Raw genomic sequence first — 20,502 nt, forward strand, 5'->3', positions numbered from 1 at the left:
AGAAGAAAATTCGGCGGAGGCAGCAGGGCAGGATGAGTTTGCGCCGCCCTGCTCTATACTTCGCCATTATCCCGGTGGCTGGTATTTTCCCCCAGCCTTCGCGCGGGGCAGGGCTTTATTGGCCAATAAGTTCCCCCTCGTGGGTGACAGATACTTGATTAGAATTAAATTCAATTTTTTCCTTGATTCTGGACTGTTTTTTCCAAGATTTATTATTTTTCTTGGGAGTTCACCAGTGTTTAATTCTGCATGTTTGGCTTGGTACCTCTACGGAGTATAGAGTGGGGTTCAACCCCATGCTTCATTTATGGTTAAATGTGTAACCGGTTCATTGACTCAGTACATCCCTCCATATTGGATACTGATAAGAATGGAAAGCATTATTTATCTATCATTTTGAATAGATAACCACTATTCAATGAACAGGAGGTTCTGTATTCGATATACGCGCAATATCCTCGATAATGGCCTAGAGCCAGTTCCGAAATATATTGTTAGGTACGACAACGAGCTCATTCACGAAAATCTATTCTAATAGAAATAAAAACACACAGCATCTTCCATAATCACCTAGTTTCTTCAATATTTAAAGATAAACATATTCTGAAATAATCAAACTGATCCTTGTTAGCCGACCCGTCTCTCTTTCATATGCAAGGAATCCGAGGGACTATGAAACTAGAGTATACAGGGGACGCGCACTAGTTAGGTACCGTCGATTGACAGATACATCAATCACACAAGGTCATTTCTGGTCGAGATTCTATTATGCTAATAATTTGTGGATTGAAAGGGTAGAAAAAAAAGATAATCTGCATTTCTCATGCATTCTCTTTCATTATGGTAGTATGGTGATGCCTAGTCCTGCAAATCGCAACAGTCGAGACTCGGCGGCTGGATGGCCCGTCTCAAGTACGTAAGCCTCAGCCATTGAACCAACGCGGACACTTTAGCAGAAGCAACCGTGGTCTTTCATCAAAGAAAATAGTATCAGTAGGGGCCAAAAAGAGAACCCTGCCTATCATTCAAAGACAGCTCAGACCCTCTCTCTCCGTCAAAACCCACAAATCCGAGTGGGTTGCTGCTGAATTTGGCACTCAATCAGATCCCGTGTTGTTCTCCCCCCGACGATCCTCCTATTCTACACAACTCCCTCGCCACCTTTCCTCCCCCATTATTCCCTCGACCCTGAATTTCAACCCTTTCCGCTACTCATACCCTTGCTGCTACGGATTGAAGGTCTGGCACCTTTCATGGCAGCAGCCCCATCTATTGTCCGCCCTACACCCTGAGAGCAAGCGCGCTGTCTTGCCTCGAACCGCCGACCGACTACCTCTTTCATCATGCGTGTCGCTGGCGGCATTGCTGTCGCCCTCAGCCTAGTAGGCGCAGCCTCCGCATCCCTCCATCCTCGATCCCAAGAATCCCGCGACTACTTCGCCCTTCATCTCGACGATGCCACCCCTCCGGCCGACGTTGCACGAATGCTAGGTGCTCGACACGAGGGACAGATCGGAGAGCTCGGGGGCCATCATACCTTCTCGCTACCGCGGGAGCAGAGCTCAGATTTCAATGCTGTATTGGATACCTTGAAAACTAAGCGAAAGCTCCGTCGCCGGTCGGGTGATGGCGTCGCATCTCGGAGTGGAGATCCGTTGGAGGGAATCCTATGGTCACAAAAGCTCGAGCCGCCTAGACAAAGGCTACAGAAGCGGGCGCCGCCCGTTTCTTCCAAAAACTTGGGCGAGACGGTTCGCCCAAGGGCGGACGTAAAGGCACAGGAGGAACAGAACAAGCTGATGTCAACTCTGGGAATCACCGATCCGATCTTCAAAGACCAATGGCATCTATATAACGTCTTGCAACCGGGCCACGATCTCAATGTCACGGGTGTCTGGCTGGAGGGTATAACTGGCCATGGAGTGGCGACGGCTGTCGTTGACGATGGATTGGATATGTACAGCAACGACTTGAAACCAAATTACTTCGCCGAGGGCTCTTGGGATTTCAACGAACATGGACCCGAGCCGCGGCCTCTGTTGTACGACGACAAGCATGGTACGCGATGCTCGGGCGAAATCGCAGCGGCCAAAAATGACGTGTGCGGTGTGGGTGTTGCTTATGACAGCAAAGTGTCGGGTATTCGGATTCTGTCCAAGGCGATTGACGACGTCGATGAAGCAGCTGCCATCAACTTTGCGTTCCAAGATAACGATATTTATTCTTGCTCATGGGGTCCTCCCGATGATGGTGCGACCATGGATGCGCCGGGTCTGTTGATCAAGCGGGCGATGGTCAACGGTGTTCAGCAGGGACGAGGTGGAAAGGGCTCCATCTTCGTGTTTGCCGCCGGTAACGGTGCCCTCTTTGGTGATAACTGCAACTTTGACGGATACACCAACAGTATCTACAGTGTTACTGTCGGTGCTATTGACCGCCAGGGAAACCACCCGACCTACTCCGAGTCCTGCTCTGCACAGTTGGTTGTCGCATACAGCAGTGGATCCGGGGATGCCATTCACACGACTGATGTGGGCACGGACAAATGCTATTCACAGCACGGTGGCACTTCAGCGGCCGGCCCGCTCGCCGCTGGTTCGATCGCCCTTGCGCTCAGCACCCGGCCGGAACTCACCTGGCGTGATATTCAATATTTGATGATTGAAACGGCAGTGCCGGTCAATGAGGACGATGGAAGCTGGGTGGATCTGCCTTCTGGCAAGAAATTCAGTCACGACTGGGGTTTCGGCAAGGTTGATACTTATGCTTTAGTTCACAAGGCCCAGTCTTGGGATTTGGTGAAGCCCCAGGCGTGGTTCCATTCTCCCTGGTTGCGAGTGCACAACAATATTCCTCAGGGCGCCCAAGGTCTTTTGAGCCGGTATGTGGTGAAGGATGAGCATATGAAGGGTGCCAACTTCGCCAAGCTCGAGCATGTTACGGTCACGATGAATATCAACCACACTCGCCGTGGTGATCTCAGTGTGGAGTTGCGCAGTCCGAAGGGTATCGTCAGCCATCTGAGTGTGGCCCGCGATAGCGATGACGAAAAGTCTGGCTATGTTGATTGGACTTTTATGTCTGTTGCTCACTGGTGTGTGCCTTAAACCCTCCTTGTTTCTAACCGCTCCTTTTTGGAATACATTGTGGCTGACTTCAAAATAGGGGTGAATCGCCCGTGGGAGAATGGACTGTGGTTGTCAAGGACACCAAAGTCAACGAATTTACTGGCGACTTCGTCGATTGGAGACTCAACCTCTGGGGTGAATCCATCGATGGAACCAATCAGCCACTTCACCCACTTCCCGAGGAGAACGATGATGACCATCCGTACGAGGAAGCACATGTAGCCACAACTACTGTGGAGGTTGTGCCTACCAAAACCGCCACCCCTACCAACCCTGACGACCACCACGACCGGCCGGTTAACCAGAAGCCCGGTGACTCGTCCACGACCGGACTTCCCACTGAAGAATTGGAAGCCACAATCACCACCTCTCCCACCACCTCTGCTTCTCCTAGCTCGACCTCTGGTTCGGACCATCTGTCCAGCTACCTTCCCTCTTTCGGCGCTTCGAAGCGCACTCAAATCTGGATCTATGCGTCTTTGGCGATGATTATTGTCTTCTTCATCGGCTTGGGTGTCTACTTCCAGCTCCAGCGGCTGAAGCGCCGCCGCACCAACCCCAACGATGACTATGAGTTCGAGATGATCGAGGATGAAGACGAGATGCACCCTATGACCGGTGCAGGTGGTCGGACTCAACGTCGTGGCGGTGAATTATACAACGCCTTTGCCGGGGAAAGCGACGAGGAGATCTTCAGTGATGACGAGGGGCCATATCGGGATCGATTGGGCAACATCCCTGAGAAGGATGACGAGGACGACTCCCCCAACGACCGCTTATTGTCCGAAAAGAGGTGATCCATGGTATAAGAGTTGTGTGTACTTTTTCACTTCTTGCATTGGGTGCGGTTATCATCATACGTGCTACTATGTTGGGGATTATGTCTATTTTGAGACAGGATTTGCGTTGCGCATAGAAGGGCCAGGTTGCCAGGAGTTTTGTAAATCTACCATTTTTTTACGATCAAAGATGTAAAGCTATTCTACGTATTAGAAGTTTCACTAAAATTAGATAAGAAATGTCTACAAACCGAGACAGCCCCAGTGTAGATCAATTAGAAAGCGGCCTCCCGAGAAAGCGATGACGACGTTGCCGCCTTTTTGGGGGGAACTCCGCCTTTTGGGGAAAGGACGATCATCTGAATCCCACTGGCCCAGCTTCTCTCAGCTTCCCAGCTTTCTCACCCGCCTCAGCCACCCCATTTCAGCTATTCCCGCCATTTCCCACAGCCCATATTTGTCGCAGCAGAGTTCTTTGATCTTCGGATAGTTCTCAGCACTCACAACTGTGCTCTAGCAACGACCATTCCGCCGGGAGACCACGGCTGAGACCAACCACCCCTCCCCGCCATGGATCAACACGACGACTTCGATAACGTCTCCTGGAGGAACGACCTGGAGAGTGACGCTTCTCGGCCGACCACTTCGGGCACAGATGCCGAGGAGCCCTATAAACACGACCAAGATACCAATGGCAAGCGGAGGATGAGCTCCGCGCACGAGGAACCCCAGGCCGGCCCGCTGGCCGATGCCGTAGACCTGGCTGGTATCGGCGACGGCGTGCTGGAATGCCGCGTCGACTCGCCTCTGAAGGAGAATGACGGTACAAAAGATGCATATATCTCCTATCTTGTCACAACCAATGTGAGTCTTCCCGTTTCCCTTTGGATCCTTGCCAGGGCAAAGCTGTTTCGTTACCATGGCTGCCTGCCGTAGCCGCCGGAGCTCTGAATACCTGCCTCTACCTCAAAGGCCATATCGCTGACATACACCGAAACTGTCTAGACCGACTTCAAGTCATTCCAGAGACCAGAATTCAGCGTCCGGCGACGATTCACCGACTTCTATTTCCTGTACAAGACGCTCTATCGCGAATACCCAGCATGCGCCGTGCCGCCGCTTCCCGACAAACACAAGATGGAGTATGTACGAGGAGACCGATTCGGACCAGAGTTTACCACGCGGCGATCATGGTCGCTGCATCGGTTTTTGAAGCGCCTGACACTCCACCCGGTTCTCCGCCGTGCACCACTCCTCATCATCTTCCTGGAGTCGCCAGACTGGAATGCACATGTGCGGTTACACTCGACCCGAGGGTCGACGAGTACCTCTTCCGACAATGCGGGGACTGGAATCTTTGATAATTTCACAGATACCTTTGTCAACGCCTTCACCAAAGTACACAAGCCCGATCGGCGGTTCATTGAGGTGAAGGAGAAGTCGGATAAACTGGACGAGGATTTGTCGCATGTCGAAAAGACCGTGGCGCGGGTTGCGAGGCGGGAGGCTGATCTGGAGACGGATTATACGGACCTGGCAACCCAGTTCCGCAAGCTTGTCCCGCTCGAGCCCGCAGTCGAGATGCCATTACAGGTGTTTGCAGCTTCCGTGGAGGAAACTGCACGCGGGATACATGATCTGAAAGACCATACGGATCAAAATTACCTCGGCTCGCTGCGCGACATGGAGGCATACATCCTTTCCGTGAAAGCACTGTTGAAGACACGAGAGCAGAAGCAACTCGACTTTGAAGCTCTAGTCGATTACCGTAACAAGGCCGTCGCTGAAAGAGACTCACTCGCTGCCAACCCAGCCGCCTACTATGCCTCCAACCCGCTTACCTCCTCCCCCGCCTCCTTCATCCGTTCCAAGATGGAAGACATGCGCGGTGTCGACCACGAACAGTCCCGTCGCGAGCGTGTCCGCAAGCTCGAGCTGCGCATCGACGAGCTGACCCGCGAGGTCGAGTCTGCCAAGACCACCTCCGAGATGTTTGACGAAGAAGTCGTCCGCGAAGTAGCAGACTTTGAGCGCATCAAGGCAGTCGAGTTCCGTGATTCCCTTGGTGCACTCGCCGAGGCCCACATCGACTTTTACCAGGGCGTCCTGTCTACCTGGGAGCGATTCATCGCAGAGATGGAGGGTGATGCTGAGACAGGTCTCGAGGCTGACTCCCACGCTGCTGGGTCGAGGTAATCTAGATATGGAGGAGGAGGGAGATGGCGGGATCTGTCTATGACTTTGGATTTGGTCTGGTATAGCAGTTCATGAGCCGATTTTCTTGCCTAGCTTGTTTCTACCATTTCATACCCGTAATAACATCACGTTTCGTCTATGCTCTGGGTGAATCTCTCTCCGTAACGCCGTGCCGTGAAGCTACCACAACGGGGAAGTCGACATATAAGATCTGTATGGGAAGGAGGGTCTTCAAACAACCTTCGAGGATGGGCAAGGGCATCAAATTAATCAAAACACCGGGTAAAAAAAGAAGCAGCGTTGCCAAAATCAACCTCCATGACAGTGCAAGCCCCAAGTGTTTTGAGGGTCATCACCAACTTCAAGTTCTTCCAGGTAATCTCCCCCCTCATATGGCCTAGTTGGTCAGCCAGGTTGGTCGCCACCTGGTTGGCCAAGGGTGTGCCCCTGTGAAGGAAAATTGAGGGGAAATATGGTTGACTGGTATCCGATGTCGAGCACAACTCCACGGATGACCGGGCACACCCTAAGGGGGAGAGTCGGCGAGCGGGCTAAACCCCCCCGCTCGCCGATTTCTTCTTTTATGTTTTCTTTTTTATTTAATATGATCTCCTATATCTAGAGATATTTTTAATTAAGATTAAGGTTTATTTTTATTTTTTGGAAAGGAGGTACTGTGGCATAGGTTCGGCCGGGCCAGTCTTGAAAGTATGTCCTTCGGCATCGCGAGATGGCGATGGAGCATTTTGGTTAAGTATATCGGGAATGTGAAGGTCGAGGGTTCGATTCATGGACGAGGAAGATTTCTCTTTTTTTTTCTTTTTGCTTCGTTTGGCATGTGGCCAGTTTGATACGCCCAGAATTGGAAGCTTCCAGCTGGAGAACTATGTTGATGTCTCGATATACTATCATAGGCCTATGATCAGAAACAGAACTTTCATTGAACATGTAGGTCTCTAGCAGATCACTCGGACTTTCCCTTGGGAGGAAACACATGAAATTCATTCGAGAACTGCCTCAGTTTGGTCAACTCTTCTTGTTTGCTCTTCGCCTTAGTGGGCTTGCTTGAAGGCTCGAATATTGGAATATACTCGGTTTGGAGCCGTATTTCAAACTCGTTCCAAGAAGACTGCTGGAATTCTAGGCTTGGTTGTTAATGACTGTCCCCAAATGCTCCTGGCGAGGTACAATGGTTGAGTTCCTGTTGCATCGGGTTCACAGAGAGTACTCTCCCATCCAGATCGGTAGATAAACACTCCCTGAGACGTAGTAATGCAACGGCTCTCTCCTCCGGGGGCAACATTATAAGCCACGCTAGAGTGGCATCCGTTTCGCGTCGGAATTCAAGACTTTGCGTAGCTTGTATCATGCCTGCCATGCGTCCAGCGAGGCTTGATTTTGATTGGGGTTTCGAGCTTTTCGCGATCTAACTCTTCAGATCTAGTGGAGTCGTATCGTGCTTGACCCATTGTTCAAACCATCGCTGTTCTTGGCTCGCAGATAGTATTATGCGGTATGGATCGACGGATATACACTGCCTAAGACGAATGATGGTTAGGGTTCTCTCTGCATGAGATAGAATTTTGAACCATGACAAGATTGCATTCACTTCATCTCGGAAACCCTGGCATTCAATAGCCCTCATCATGGCTGCCATGTAACTGTTACTGGCTTCTTCTTCTTCTTCTTCCGAGTGACTCTCAGAGTTCTCCACGGTACCAACCACCATTGTCTTCTTCTGATGAATTATAATATTTAAACCCTGGATGATGTTGATTAGTAGAGAAGATGAGGGGTTGGGTATTGGTTGACACACCTTTCTCAAAACAGAGTAACGAGCAAGCTCTCTCTTCAAGAGACAGCACTGTGAACCACCTGACAATGGCATCGATCTCCCTAAGAAATGCTTGGTCTGCAGAGGCCCTGGAAATATCCGCCACGCGACTGGAGTTGTTCTCCCCTTTTGGTCGGTCGATTTTCAGATATCTTGTACCCCCCCAAACTTGACTCATCCCCGGGTTCATCATCATCATCATCGGCTAGCTGTTCCGATTCACTCTGGTTTTTCTCCTCGCGCTGCATCGCTTCTTTGGCTCGAAGTTTTTCTTGCAGACGAAACGTTGAAAGCTCATGTTTCAATTGGGTGACTGTCATATCCTCCAAGCTGGCAATGACATAGTTCAGACTCACTCCATCGGAATCGTTATCATTCTCGCTCACGAACCCGTGAATAATTCTCTCGTCTTGGTTTTCATTCGAGATGCTGGCTTGGGTGATTGTCTCCGCCTTCGAAGTCGCAGCATCTGATAGCTCTGGGTAATCGACTATACACACTTCCGATAGCCATCCCAAAGCTCTCGTGTCGTTGATTCTGCGGACACCCATTGTCATGACATCCTTCTGATCATGAATGGAATGACTTTCAAGGTTCTTGGTGATATCTTGCAAGCTATCAATGTAGCCCTTTGCATCGTATATGAGCGTCTCAAACTTTTTGTGATCACGAATAACCCAGTGTGTCTTTTTGATAAGTGTAGATCTGGCGCGATCAATGGATGTTGACTTGGCCGAGAAATTATTAAAAGATGTGCTGAGCTGCTGGAAGACGCTTTTGGGCCCATCAGGTCCTAACTGAGATGCATTCACACCGGCACAGCCATATCGATTTTGCATTTTCCCCGAGTCTTCAAATCTATCGAGGATCAGAGTCATGGTTTCGTAGACCAGCTCAGAATAAGCACAAAGGTCAAATGGGTTCTTCTTGGTCGTTGTATCGGCTGTCAGGCCCATCGTTTGTCCCCAAGTGTATAGACGAAATTTTCGATTCTAAGCTTCAGTGATAACTTTTGAAGATCTGTGCCTTGGGTCTGTAAAGTATGGATCACGTCAAAGGACTCGATACACAAACCACCTACAGACATGGCTGAAAATTAGGCAATCGGGAGTGCATGCAGTGCCTTTTATAGAAAGATTGCGCTTGTGGGGATTGATGATAGAGGGAGGCTGGGGAAGAGCGCAAACGACTGGAGGCAGATAGGGGAAATATATGGTACCGATCTGCCAATCTAGATATTCCAGTAGTGCCCGACGGGTTTCTTCTTCTTTTTCTTGAGATTCCCCCGGCTCCGGTACCTTGACTATATTATACAGTTGATATTTTGTGTTGATTCTTGTCTGGGTCGTCACGGTACTCGAGAGTTTGTTTGGTACCACCCCACTCTCCTCCCACGTCAACCAAACTATCAATTTCCCTCAAAACACCACTTCACACACTTCAACAGTCTCTGGCCAGGCGCGAGCGAGACAAGATGCATAAGAACTACCTTGACACCCTGGCCCAGAACAAGAGCAAAAATAAGGACGAAGAGGAAGAGGATGAGGATTCAGAATCAGAGGGGAGAACTCTCGCTTCGGGCACCAAGAGAAAAGCACCGGGGGTTCAGGGGACTAAGAAAGCCAAGAAGCACCAGCTAGGGTCGGCCCAGTCGCTCAAGTATCGACTGAAGATCAGGTGTCGGGATACGGGCGAGGGTGAGATTCAGAGTGAGACCGAGGGCGGCACCCTGGAATTTGCCGATGAGAAACTGGCCAGCTTTGAGGGAGAAGCGGGTTTACCTTGCTGGGGTCACAGATTCTCGTTCTCTGCACGCAAAGTCTCCGATGTCCCTGCTCCGTCGGACAAGAATTGGGGTTATTACTCGGAGAGACGACACCAGTATGAGTGGGCTACAAGATGGCGCTAGCAAGCCTTCTAGAGAGAGATTTACGACTTGAGAATATCGTTGTTTTGTTAGCTAGAATCTAGAAGGAGTATTTGGAAAATGCAATCCACTGGTAAAGAAACCGACGCGATATTCGTAACTATAGAAGATCGTAAGATATTACCCAAAATGGAAGGAGGGCTGTTTGTCTTGTTTGCACCGGACATCTCGGCGCGGAGCGTTTCGTGATCATTCGATTCCAAGCGCAAATCCAATTCCCCAAACACAATGCGCCCAATTTCACGAGCCGCATTGCGGTCATACGTCTGCCCGTCATGCCGACATGGCATTGGCGCTGGTCGGCGACGATTCGGTACCAAGACTGACCAGGCCACCGATATCTACGATGTGGTCTGCGTCGGAGGTGGTCCGGCGGGCCTAGGGCTTTTGGCTGCTCTTCGTGAGTGATAATACTACCAAACATAATGAGTATAGACAATATGCTAATTTGTGCTATTGCAGGAGCTTCCCCCGTTACATCGAAGCTCAAGGTTGCCCTCATCGAAAGCCAGGATCTCAACAAGGCGCGATCCTGGAACATGGACTCGACACAGTTCTCCAACCGAGTTAGCAGCTTGACGCCCTCGTCCAAGGCTTTCTTGCAAAAGATCGGTGCTTGGGAGCACCTGGATACGCAGCGTGTGCAGGATTACCAGGAGATGCAGGTGTGGGATGGCGAGAGCGGATCCCGAATATCGTTTGACTGGTCGATGGAAACGCCTGCATTCGAGGATCCGCGCACCGTGGCAACGATGACGGAGAATGCAAACCTGGTGCGCGGTCTTTTGGGTAGAATTGCGGCATCTGGAGACGAGAATCTGACGCTCTTCTCCAATACCACCGTTGCTGGTATCGAGAATGGAACGGATCTACAAACCGAGGGACCGGACCTGTCAGCTTGGCCCGTCCTATCTATCAAGCCCACCGGAGCTGCCGCAGAGACCCAGCCATCCTCTCGAATCGCGGCAAGGCTTCTAGTCGGCGCGGACGGAATCAACAGCCCCGTCCGCTCGTTCGCCGATATCCCAACCCACGGCTGGGACTACAACCGACACGGCATCGTGGCTACTCTCTCCCTCGCCGACCCCGACACTCCTCCATTCCCGGCCAACATGCGCACAGCTTACCAGCGCTTCCTCCCAGCACTCGGTGGCCCAATTGCTCTCCTCCCTCTTCCCAACAACAACGCCACCCTCGTCTGGTCCACGACCCCCGAGAACGCCGCATACCTCAAATCCCTCCCCACACCGGCCTTCCTGGCCATGGTCAACGCAGCCTTCCGCCTGTCTATGACAGACCTCAAGTATATGGTGGGCATGGCACAGCCCGCGTCAGAAGCTACATCCCATGAAGACGAGCTCTCCTGGCGTCTTCAGCACACCCCTATCCCCGCACACATCCCACCCTTCGCGACGGGTGTGCAAACAGGCACCGTCGCATCCTTCCCTCTCCGCTTCCGCCACGCAGCGCAGTATATTTCGCCGCGTGTCGCTCTCGTCGGCGACGCAGCGCATGTCATTCATCCTCTGGCCGGCCAGGGTCTGAACCTGGGTCTGGCAGATGTGGCCGCGCTCTCGCAGACGATCGAGTATGCGGTCTCGCACGGTATGGATATCGGTGATCTTTTGACGCTGGAGCGGTACTCGTCAGAGCGGTACCTGACTAATGCCAAGATTGGTGGTGCTTGCGATCTGTTGCATAAGATGTATAACATCCCCGGCCAGGGGCCCGTTACCTGGGCCCGTAGCTTGGGTCTGGATGTGATTGATAAGCTGCCGTTTGTTAAGTCGTTCTTGATGAAGAATGCCGAGGGGTACTAGGTGTGGTATAGGACGATGGCGGTCCTTTTGTATGTCTATCTGTATATCTAGTTTCCTTTCTACAATACCGAGATATCTTTCTCTTTCAACTTCTGTCTTGAATGTACTTTCTGATTTGGGTACTTGACGTTTCTCGATAGTGCACGCAGCCGTGAGAGTGTATATAACAATCAATGCTGAAAATTGCAAGCATATAATGTATTGGGTATCGGTCATGCCCAGTATGTTATGGCGATGCAGACACCCCCAAGTCTTTTCAAGGTACAAGAACTGCTGAATGGCTTGGGCACATGCAAAGACAGGAAAGGTGAAATCTATATTTTAGAGGAGAGAAAAAGATGGGAGGAGAGGAATGCTAAGCTGCCGGAGAGGGGGTAACATAGAGACGAGAAAAGGAAAATAAGAAAGAATCAAACGCCCCGATCATTTCACTTTTTGTGTAAATGGAATGCAGATAAATCAGACCTGCACACCCTGCAGTTGCTGAGCCAAGCTAATGACAGAGCCGCCCTGTTTCTTTGTAAGGCGGGACTGCAGCTCGGGGATGAGAGAGGCCAGTTCGACATCGACACCCTCCTTCTCGGGGTGGTCCTTGTCCAGACCCATCTCCTTGATTTTGACCTTGCCGGCGGCAAGCTCGTCCTCACCGATGATGATACCGAAGGGAATGCCGCCATCCTCGGCAGCCTTGAATTGCTGCTGAGGCTTGGGCTTGGCCTTGTAGGAGAACTCGGCCTGGAGATGGACGTTAGTATGTATACTTGAGATGATATAGTGAATCCTGTATGTCTTACCTTGATACCGGCGCTCCACAGCTTCTGGCAAATGTCCATACGCTCCTTGAGCATACCGGTGAAGCCCTTACCGCCAAAGGCCATGACCAGAACGTCAACCTCACTGTTACGCAGGTTCTTGGCGTTCTGCTCACGCTCGAGGCGTGCCTTGGTGATGGAGAAGATGCGGTCGACACCGAATGAAATACCAACGCAAGGAATCTGAGCCTTGGGCAGGAACATGCCCACCAGGTTATCATAACGACCACCAGCGGCAACACTGCCGACACCCAGAGTGGGGTCATCGGACCGGTCATCGTCTTCGGGGTTCTTGGACTTGCCCTTCTTGCTGGCCTTCTTCAGCTTCTCAGCCTCGGGGGCATCAGACTGCACAGCAGGGGCGGAGCCCTCGGTGACCACCTCGTAGATGACACCAGTGTAATAATCCAAGCCACGGGCCAGAGACATATCGAACGAGATCTTATCCAGGACGTTGAAAGCCTCCAGGTAGTCCATCATCAGAGCCATGTCTTCCAGACCAGCCTTGGCGGAGGCGTTGGCAGTGAGCCTCTCATCCTGGAGCAGCTTCTCCAACAGCTCACGTCCACCCTTGTTCATAACGTAGGTCTCGATAAGATCGGCCGCAGCACCATCAAGGCCCTTCTGATCGACCATCTCCTTGCGCACATCCGCCCAAGACATCTTATCCAACTTATCAACGGCACTGGAGATAGGACGAATCTTGTCCTCCGGGACACCGCAGACCTGGAATACACCGTCCAGAATCTTACGGTGGTTGATCTTGATAGTATACCGGCCGTTCCAGCCCAGCTCCTCGAACACCTCGCTAACAATGCGCATGACCTCGGCATCGGGAACCATAGCGTCGAAAGTACCGGCGATATCAAAGTCACACTGGTAGAACTCGCGCATACGGCCCTTGCTGACAGCGGGCTGGTCTCGGCGGTACACCTTCGCAATGTGATAACGCTTGATGCTGCGAACATCCGGGTTCATAGCCAACCAACGCGCAAAGGGGACGGTCAAGTCATAACGGAGCGAGCAGATCTCACCACCCTGATCCTGCAGGTCGTAGATGAGCTTAGAGTCCTCACCATACTTTCCGGCCAGAATCTCGCGCAGCTCAAAGACGGGGGTATCGAGGGCAGTGCCGCCGTGGCGCTTGAAAACGTCGGCGATGGTGGTGAAGATGCGGTCCCGGAGGATGGCGTCGGACCCGCACCAGTCCTTGGTGCCCTTAGGGGTCTTGAGGTTAAACGAGGGACCCTTATCCTTGCCCATTGTATCGATCTTCGCGGCGAGACGAGGGATTGAGGAAAAAGAACGAGTGCGGCGGGGGAGAGTTGAGTGGTGGGGGATGGTGGGGGCTCGGAGACAAATTTGATTCGAGGCGGCGGCGCGCTGCCGTTGCGCTGGCAGATGAGTCACGCGAATGAGAGAGGCCGCACTGGAAGAGTCGACAATTGCTCGTCGTGCAGAGCGTATTGAAGCAGGAAGGAACGTCATAAAAGCCGTCGCGAAACTTTGGGCGATTAATTTTGGTTGCCAGATTTGGCTCTGTCGGGCCTTCTTCCTGCTTCGGGGGAGTTTTTCCGCGAGTTTTTCCGAGTCGTACTTGTGAAGTATAGCGTCGTCTCGGGCAATTTCAACTTACAACGGCAAATTCTATGTTAGCTTGGCAAGAACTTATAAGAGAAAGGTTTCACTAGTGCCTTTGAGCTTGAGAGTGACTGTGTGACTGTGCTCAGCTTGATCGACTCGTATTTACACCAAACCTTTCTTCGATTAGAGCAAGGAAATGGTTGACTCGGATAGGCGCCGCCATATTTCCTCTCTAGATTTATTTTGACAAAAAGACTAAAATCAAGGATTGACAAAGTATCTTAACAATCAACTTCATGTTTTAAGAAAGCATGAAATTCGTCAACAGTCTTGAAAATCTCGATTTTCACTGTGCATTTGGTAGTACCCATCTAGATAGGAACCCTCTTCTAACTTGCCCTTTATGAAGTAATTTGTCATCCGTGCTCTCAATAACTACAGCTCCATACCTAAGCTCTTTGCCTATTTTACACTGTTGAAAAATCATGCCAATCTCCCTCGGGTAGTGGCAAACGTATACTTAAGCACCTGGTTACAGCTGTTGAACTAGCCTACCAATGAAGAATCACATGGAAAGAGGACTCGTAAGATTCATCCACAACGCGCGCAGATTGGTCAAAGAGCTTAGGAGCTAACTCAATGAAGAAAGCTGACTCGTGCTCTTGGTTGTATGAGCCCAATCCGATGCTCATAAGGGTTTTATGCGGTATTTTCTAGTGAAGACTAGGCCTATCAATCAAGCTATGAGAGGGATAAGATCCATGTGATATTTCACCTATATGGAGCATGGAGGATATGAGGTAGGACGGTGGTAAGCAAAACAGACAGAGTCATAGAATCTACGAGAGAGATTAGGCTAATACTTGGCTCGGTGGCTATTAGTAATGGAGACTGCAGCAATTTGTACCTAGCGCAACATCATACCAAGTGACTGATATGCAGTCTCTGTATTAATTTAGACTATGCTTGCATCAACTGGGTTGCTGATGAAAAAGGACCATGCTGAGCCGATTACAAAGCAAACCTGCAATCAGCCGGTATAGTTAATAATCTACTCTGTAGGCATACCAGAGCGACGTAGTGAGCACAAGAATAAATTAATCGCCACCCGTCCCACGAATCAGATCACGAAACAATTAAATGGCGCTCAAAAGACGACCAAAGCAAAATGGCAAAAGGTGCCTCTGGAACCAATCATATCGACCAATAGCCGGTCTCAAGTTAACCTGATCAAAAGGTCCATCTGATATCCAAAGTGTGGGACAACAAAAACAGCCACTTCGTGTCTAATCGCAGGGTCATTGCCAAGCTTGGGCAACTTTACTGACTGGCATTAGCCTTCAAGGCTTTTACCTCGAGGCTCGCGGGGCCCAAGGCAGCTAGAGTACTGTAATGAGTCGGTTAACTCCTTCGGGCTTGCCAAGAAGACCAGCTTGGCGGAAAGGTACGGTCTTGGTTCTTGTTCTTGCATATGCCCAATCTCACCTGCCCAATACCAATGTAACAGGAGATATCTCCATCACTTGTACCTCGTACAGAGTATGGTTATGGTTGAAATGATCGAGCCTGATCTGACTCTTAGTAGCGGAGTGCCCAGCCCCACCATGATGTACATGTACATGTACTGTACATGCGTCCAGGTAACGAAGACGCTCGATTTCACTTTCAGTCGTGGTATCGAGCGAGAGTTTGAATCAGCCAGCCTCCAGCCTTCAGCCTTGGCCCGCCGCCTTGTTTATCCCGCAACCTTGTACCTCTCGTCCATGGGGATCTCGGGCGGAGAGGTGCCGAAGTGGGAGGGCTTGTGGTGCGTTTGGACCCCAAGGGGAGCTTGAAAGAAGGTTTTCTCCCATCGTAAGCTACTTCCAGAAATATGCATGTACATACCTTGGGCCATAGGGTCGGCTAATGGGGGGATGGTACGGGAGCACAGCCATTTGGCCCCCTCTGGTGGTTAGCGCATGCCCCGCAAGGGATGTTATTATTGACTCGTAGAATCGATGCAGGTGGGCACATCTGTACTCCGTACTTGGATGCTTTGCTCGGAAAGTTGCCTCCCACCTCAGGGAGGAGGGCAGCGAACCGAGAAGGTGCCCGGGCCGCGCGGCGGCAGGGATTTGGAGGTGATTCTCGTGTTGTAGGGTACCGTAGGATTGTGCTCCATGACGATGTATATGCTCCTTGCGTCGTAGTGATCTGATGATGTGAATGTTGGGTTTTGGCCCCCGCATTATGCCCTGCTCAGGTGCTGGTGGGAGGACCGGTGGCCGTGGCCGTGGCCGGGGGCTCGGCCAGTCAGGACAGACGGCCCTTTTGGACTCGAAGAGAAGCACCCCCGCCACTTCCCCACGGTCACGACGATCATTGGCCGTTACGGCACGCCATGCGAGGGGCGGACACATGGCCCGTGAGCCAACAATGGGGGATAAGCCAATCAGACAGAAGATCTCAAGAGGGGGTTTCCAGAGTTCATTGAACCAGCCAGCGCCAAAAGAGGAGTGTTTTCCATGAAAAGGAAAGAGAGTGACCAAAAAGAGTGGCAGAAAAGAAGAGACAAGAGAGGGCCATGACATAACCGCGCTTCTTCTCTCCACTTTGTAAGTCCACTTCTTCCCACAATTTCCCACAATGCCCACAATGTCCGTCCGATATATCCGACCCGTAGGCGCCAAAGATCGAATGGCTCGAGTCGTGCAGCACAGAAAAGAAGACAGAACAAAAAAAAATCGGCGATTGGCTCAGTACCTGCCTTAGAAACTCCACGTGGCTCGAGCGTGTCGCGGCACTTAAGCAGTTTAGGACTCACTTAGTATAACCTACGAGACAAATCAGGATGGTCTTGCTCTGATCCTCCTCACTCTTTAGAGTGAGCTAGGTGGGACTAAGGAAGAAAGGAGTTTAGCCTAAGACTTATCGTGTTGCTCGACTGCTGGAGACGGCAAAGTTAGTCGAGTGACAGCCCGGTCTAACGCCCAAATCATCTGCGGAGGGCTTTTCTGGACGTTTCCGCGAAATACGGTCATCAGTCATCAATACTATACGGGAGTAGTCAAGAGAGAGTCGGTATACAGAATAAGGATGCCTGGGAGTACCGTACTCTGGAACTTAGGTCTCCAGTACCTGTAGTAGCCACGGTATACATCGTTTCCGCAGTATACTTTCACTAATAGCTAAATGATATAGAGTACAAGAGAACTAATACCTAGCACTATCAGTAATCCGATAACCAGGTCGGTGCGTGTACCGACTGCCTGGACTTGGATTCGACTGCCTATTATCCGACTCCTGCCACTACCTGGTTCTCTCACTATCCGTTTTAACTCCGCTCCGCCGTCATCTTCGTCCTGTCCACTTGGCTCCTCTCATCCCTCTCTTCCTCCTTCCTAGGAACGGCACCTATCAGCCTACCGACTCTTCTCACTCTGCTGTTTCCTCTTTCCAACAACCCCATTGTCTCTCCCCCGCCCCCGCTTCATCGGCGTTCCTGCGTATTCAGTTTCGGCTTCTGGACGCTTCCGCCGTGGCTTTCCCCGGACCGCCCTCTCCGCGACTCAACGTTCCTGATCTCATTCCCCGATTTACCCCAACCTGAACCCTTGACGACCCTCGCTCTCTTTCCCTCAGTTTCCTCCTCCTTCGCACTTTCCTATCTCACTTCCCCTCACCTGCCCTTCCTCGCCCATGTTCCGCCTTGACTGCGACCGGTAAATCCCCGTTCTCGCCTCTCCATGCAGCTGAGCGCGACCGACGAGAACACGCATCGATCATGAAGGGGCTCTTCTCCCCTCGCCGGAGCAATGGGGTAAGCAACCCGATCTTGACGAGCATCATCCCTTCCCGGCCGTCGTACAGCAGCCGAAACGCCCCCGGTCGCCCGTTGTTGCTCGTGAGACCATTTGGTTTGGACCTGACACTGACTGTTCCCTCGCACAGGCTCCAACCAACCCTTCGCCCGCGCCGCCGCCCAAGAAGGACCCCCAAATGCCACAACCATCCCCGCTCGAGAAGAGGTTGAAGGATATGGGGCCGGTCCGCGGCGACGGTAGTGACAAGTTCTTTGGCATGGAAAACGTGAGGCTTTTCCCCTCACTCGGCTGTCTTTGCACAAGCGGCCAACGGATCGATGACTGCGAGACTAACCACTTATTTCGTGCGCTTATAGTACGGAAACACCTGCTATTGCAATTCGATTCTACAATGTCTTTACTACTCCGTACCTTTTCGTGAGGCCGTGATCAATTACCCGCAGCGCACGCCCGTTGAGAGTATCGAAGCCGCCCTGGCTCAGAACCTCCGATACCAGAACCCCAATGCGCACTTGGAGGCCGAGGCTCAGGCAGCAAAGCAGAAGGCTGCTGCTCCTGCGCCGTCAGCGCGCCAGGCCGGCGTGCCTCCAAATCAACCACAGAAGCCAGAAGATAAGGATTCTCCCGAATACAAGAAGAAGGTTGCGCTCCAGACGCTTCCGTTGTTGGAGACTAAGAATAATGCTGGCAGCTACGGCATGTCGGAATCTCTTTTCACATCTCTAAAGGATATCTTCGAGTCCCTGGTGGGCAGCCAGTCTCGGATTGGTGTGATCCGGCCACAGCAATTCCTGGATGTGTTGCGACGGGAGCACGAAATGTTCCGAACGGCCATGCATCAGGATGCGCATGAGTTCTTGAACCTGCTGCTGAATGAGGTGGTATCCAATGTCGAGGCGGAAGCGACGAAGCAATCATTCACGGAAAAGAGCCTCCCTTCGCCGCCCTCTGATAGCGCAGAGTCCTTGGGAATGTTGACCAATAGCACAGGCTCGAAGTCTCCAAACACCACCAGATGGGTGCACGAGTTGTTCGAAGGAACGCTAACCTCAGAGACCAAGTGTCTGACTTGCGAGAAGGTCTCTCAGCGCGATGAAGTATTCTTGGATCTCTCGGTCGATTTGGAGCAGCATTCATCCGTAACTGCCTGTCTTCGAAAGTTTTCGGCCGAGGAGATGCTTTGCGAGCGGAACAAGTTCCACTGTGACAATTGCGGTGGCCTTCAAGAGGCCGAGAAGCGTATGAAGATCAAGCGCCTGCCCAGAGTGTTGGCCCTGCATCTCAAGCGTTTCAAGTATACGGAGGATCTGCAGCGGCTACAAAAGCTCTTCCATCGGGTGGTCTACCCATACCATCTTCGCCTGTTCAACACGACAGACGATGCCGAAGACCCAGATCGACTTTACGAGCTGTACGCCGTCGTCGTCCATATCGGAGGTGGCCCATACCACGGTCATTACGTGGCGATTATCAAGACCGAGGATCGCGGCTGGTTATTGTTCGATGACGAACTGGTGGAACCGGTTGATAAGAACTACGTTCGGAATTTCTTCGGTGACCGACCCGGCTTGGCCTGTGCATACGTTCTATTCTACCAGGAGACCACGCTCGAGGCTGTCATGCGAGAGCAAGCTCAGGAGGACGCTGCGTCCACCGCGGCCGCGGCCGAGGCTGGTGACCTTGGTAAGACTAACGGGTTCTCGACATCGCCAAACAACCTGGTCCAAGTGCACAGTGCTAGTTACGTCCCATCCGAAGAACCGCATCGCTTCACTCCCATCAGCAAAATGACGACGGCCCCTCAGCTCGAGCCCCATTACGAACACCCCGAGTCGGATTCATCCTCGCAACAACAGCCCGTTCAACCTCCTCAGCCTCAGCCACCATTGCCGCCAATCCCCGACGAGCAGCCCCCGGTCTTGAGCGCGAAGAAGAGTGACGTGCAGTCCAAGAAGGAAAAGGCTCGAGAGGAGAAGGAACGTCGGGCAGCTGAGAAAGAACGGGAAAAGAACGAAAAAGCCCGCCGCAGAGAGATCGAGCTCCAGCGACAGATGGACGCTAGGCGTGAAGCCGAGGAGCTTCGACAAGCCATCGAGGCCAGCAAGGCCGATGCCAATGATGTTGGTCCCGAGAACGGATCTCCCAGAAAGCCTTCCAGCTTCAATTTCCTCCGACGCGGTAGCCGCAGCCTGGGCCACCGCCTCAACAAGGACAAGGAACCCCGAGTGTCAACTTCGGATCTGGTGCCCACACCGGTTCCTGAGGCGCCAGTCAAGGAAGCAGCCGAGCCTGAACAGCCACTGGCGTCGCCCAAGGAACCATCTCCTATCTCCAATCCAAAGATGGCCTCCCGAGTTCCAGCGCCTCCACCGATACCCAAGGATACCAAGGAAGTTAAACACGAAAAGAATGGGCACACTCACCGGTGGAGGTCCCTGAGCTTCAAGAAGGCAGCATGATCAGCATCCGACCATCGTTCATTTTCCGGAGCACGTCGTTTTTCTTGCATCTGCCCGCTTCCGATTGCGTTTTACGGAGATACCCCCAATACCCTTTCAACATCATCAACACCCCTCATCTCATGCACATACAAGCGCGATTTGCTTCTTGCACATA

General features: G+C 51.8%; 7 protein-coding genes across 7 annotated transcripts; 5 read left to right on the forward strand and 2 right to left on the reverse strand.

Moving 5' to 3' along the window:
* Window positions 1–1,343: 1,343 nt before the first annotated feature.
* Window positions 1,344–3,925, forward strand: kexB (kexin kexB; the record flags this gene model as incomplete). The annotated part of the gene is made up of 2 exons (XM_056695474.1): window positions 1,344–3,094; window positions 3,166–3,925. 2 exons carry the CDS (start codon window positions 1,344–1,346, stop codon window positions 3,923–3,925), a joined length of 2,511 nt encoding a protein of 836 aa, XP_056557686.1.
* A 552-nt stretch (window positions 3,926–4,477) lies between these two features.
* Window positions 4,478–6,103, forward strand: N7496_002544 (sorting nexin-4; the record flags this gene model as incomplete). Its single annotated transcript, XM_056695475.1, has 2 exons — window positions 4,478–4,771; window positions 4,913–6,103. The coding sequence occupies 2 exons, from the start codon at window positions 4,478–4,480 to the stop codon at window positions 6,101–6,103; spliced, it is 1,485 nt and encodes a 494-aa protein (XP_056557687.1).
* A 1,896-nt stretch (window positions 6,104–7,999) lies between these two features.
* Window positions 8,000–8,893, reverse strand: N7496_002545 (uncharacterized protein; the record flags this gene model as incomplete). Its single annotated transcript, XM_056695476.1, has 1 exon — window positions 8,000–8,893. One exon carries the CDS (start codon window positions 8,891–8,893, stop codon window positions 8,000–8,002), a length of 894 nt encoding a protein of 297 aa, XP_056557688.1.
* A 518-nt stretch (window positions 8,894–9,411) lies between these two features.
* Window positions 9,412–9,846, forward strand: N7496_002546 (uncharacterized protein; the record flags this gene model as incomplete). The annotated part of the gene is made up of 1 exon (XM_056695477.1): window positions 9,412–9,846. One exon carries the CDS (start codon window positions 9,412–9,414, stop codon window positions 9,844–9,846), a length of 435 nt encoding a protein of 144 aa, XP_056557689.1.
* A 246-nt stretch (window positions 9,847–10,092) lies between these two features.
* N7496_002547 (putative ubiquinone biosynthesis monooxgenase (Coq6)) lies at window positions 10,093–11,684 on the forward strand (the record flags this gene model as incomplete). The annotated part of the gene is made up of 2 exons (XM_056695478.1): window positions 10,093–10,264; window positions 10,327–11,684. 2 exons carry the CDS (start codon window positions 10,093–10,095, stop codon window positions 11,682–11,684), a joined length of 1,530 nt encoding a protein of 509 aa, XP_056557690.1.
* A 459-nt stretch (window positions 11,685–12,143) lies between these two features.
* Window positions 12,144–13,984, reverse strand: N7496_002548 (histidine--tRNA ligase; the record flags this gene model as incomplete). Its single annotated transcript, XM_056695479.1, has 2 exons — window positions 12,144–12,419; window positions 12,479–13,984. The coding sequence occupies 2 exons, from the start codon at window positions 13,982–13,984 to the stop codon at window positions 12,144–12,146; spliced, it is 1,782 nt and encodes a 593-aa protein (XP_056557691.1).
* A 3,862-nt stretch (window positions 13,985–17,846) lies between these two features.
* On the forward strand, window positions 17,847–20,345 carry creB (uncharacterized protein; the record flags this gene model as incomplete). Its single annotated transcript, XM_056695480.1, has 3 exons — window positions 17,847–17,882; window positions 18,014–18,151; window positions 18,243–20,345. The coding sequence occupies 3 exons, from the start codon at window positions 17,847–17,849 to the stop codon at window positions 20,343–20,345; spliced, it is 2,277 nt and encodes a 758-aa protein (XP_056557692.1).
* Window positions 20,346–20,502: the final 157 nt, after the last annotated feature.

This window comes from Penicillium cataractarum (genome assembly GCF_028827025.1).
Source record: "Penicillium cataractarum strain IBT 29864 chromosome Unknown utg000002l, whole genome shotgun sequence".
NCBI lineage: Eukaryota > Fungi > Ascomycota > Eurotiomycetes > Eurotiales > Aspergillaceae > Penicillium > Penicillium cataractarum.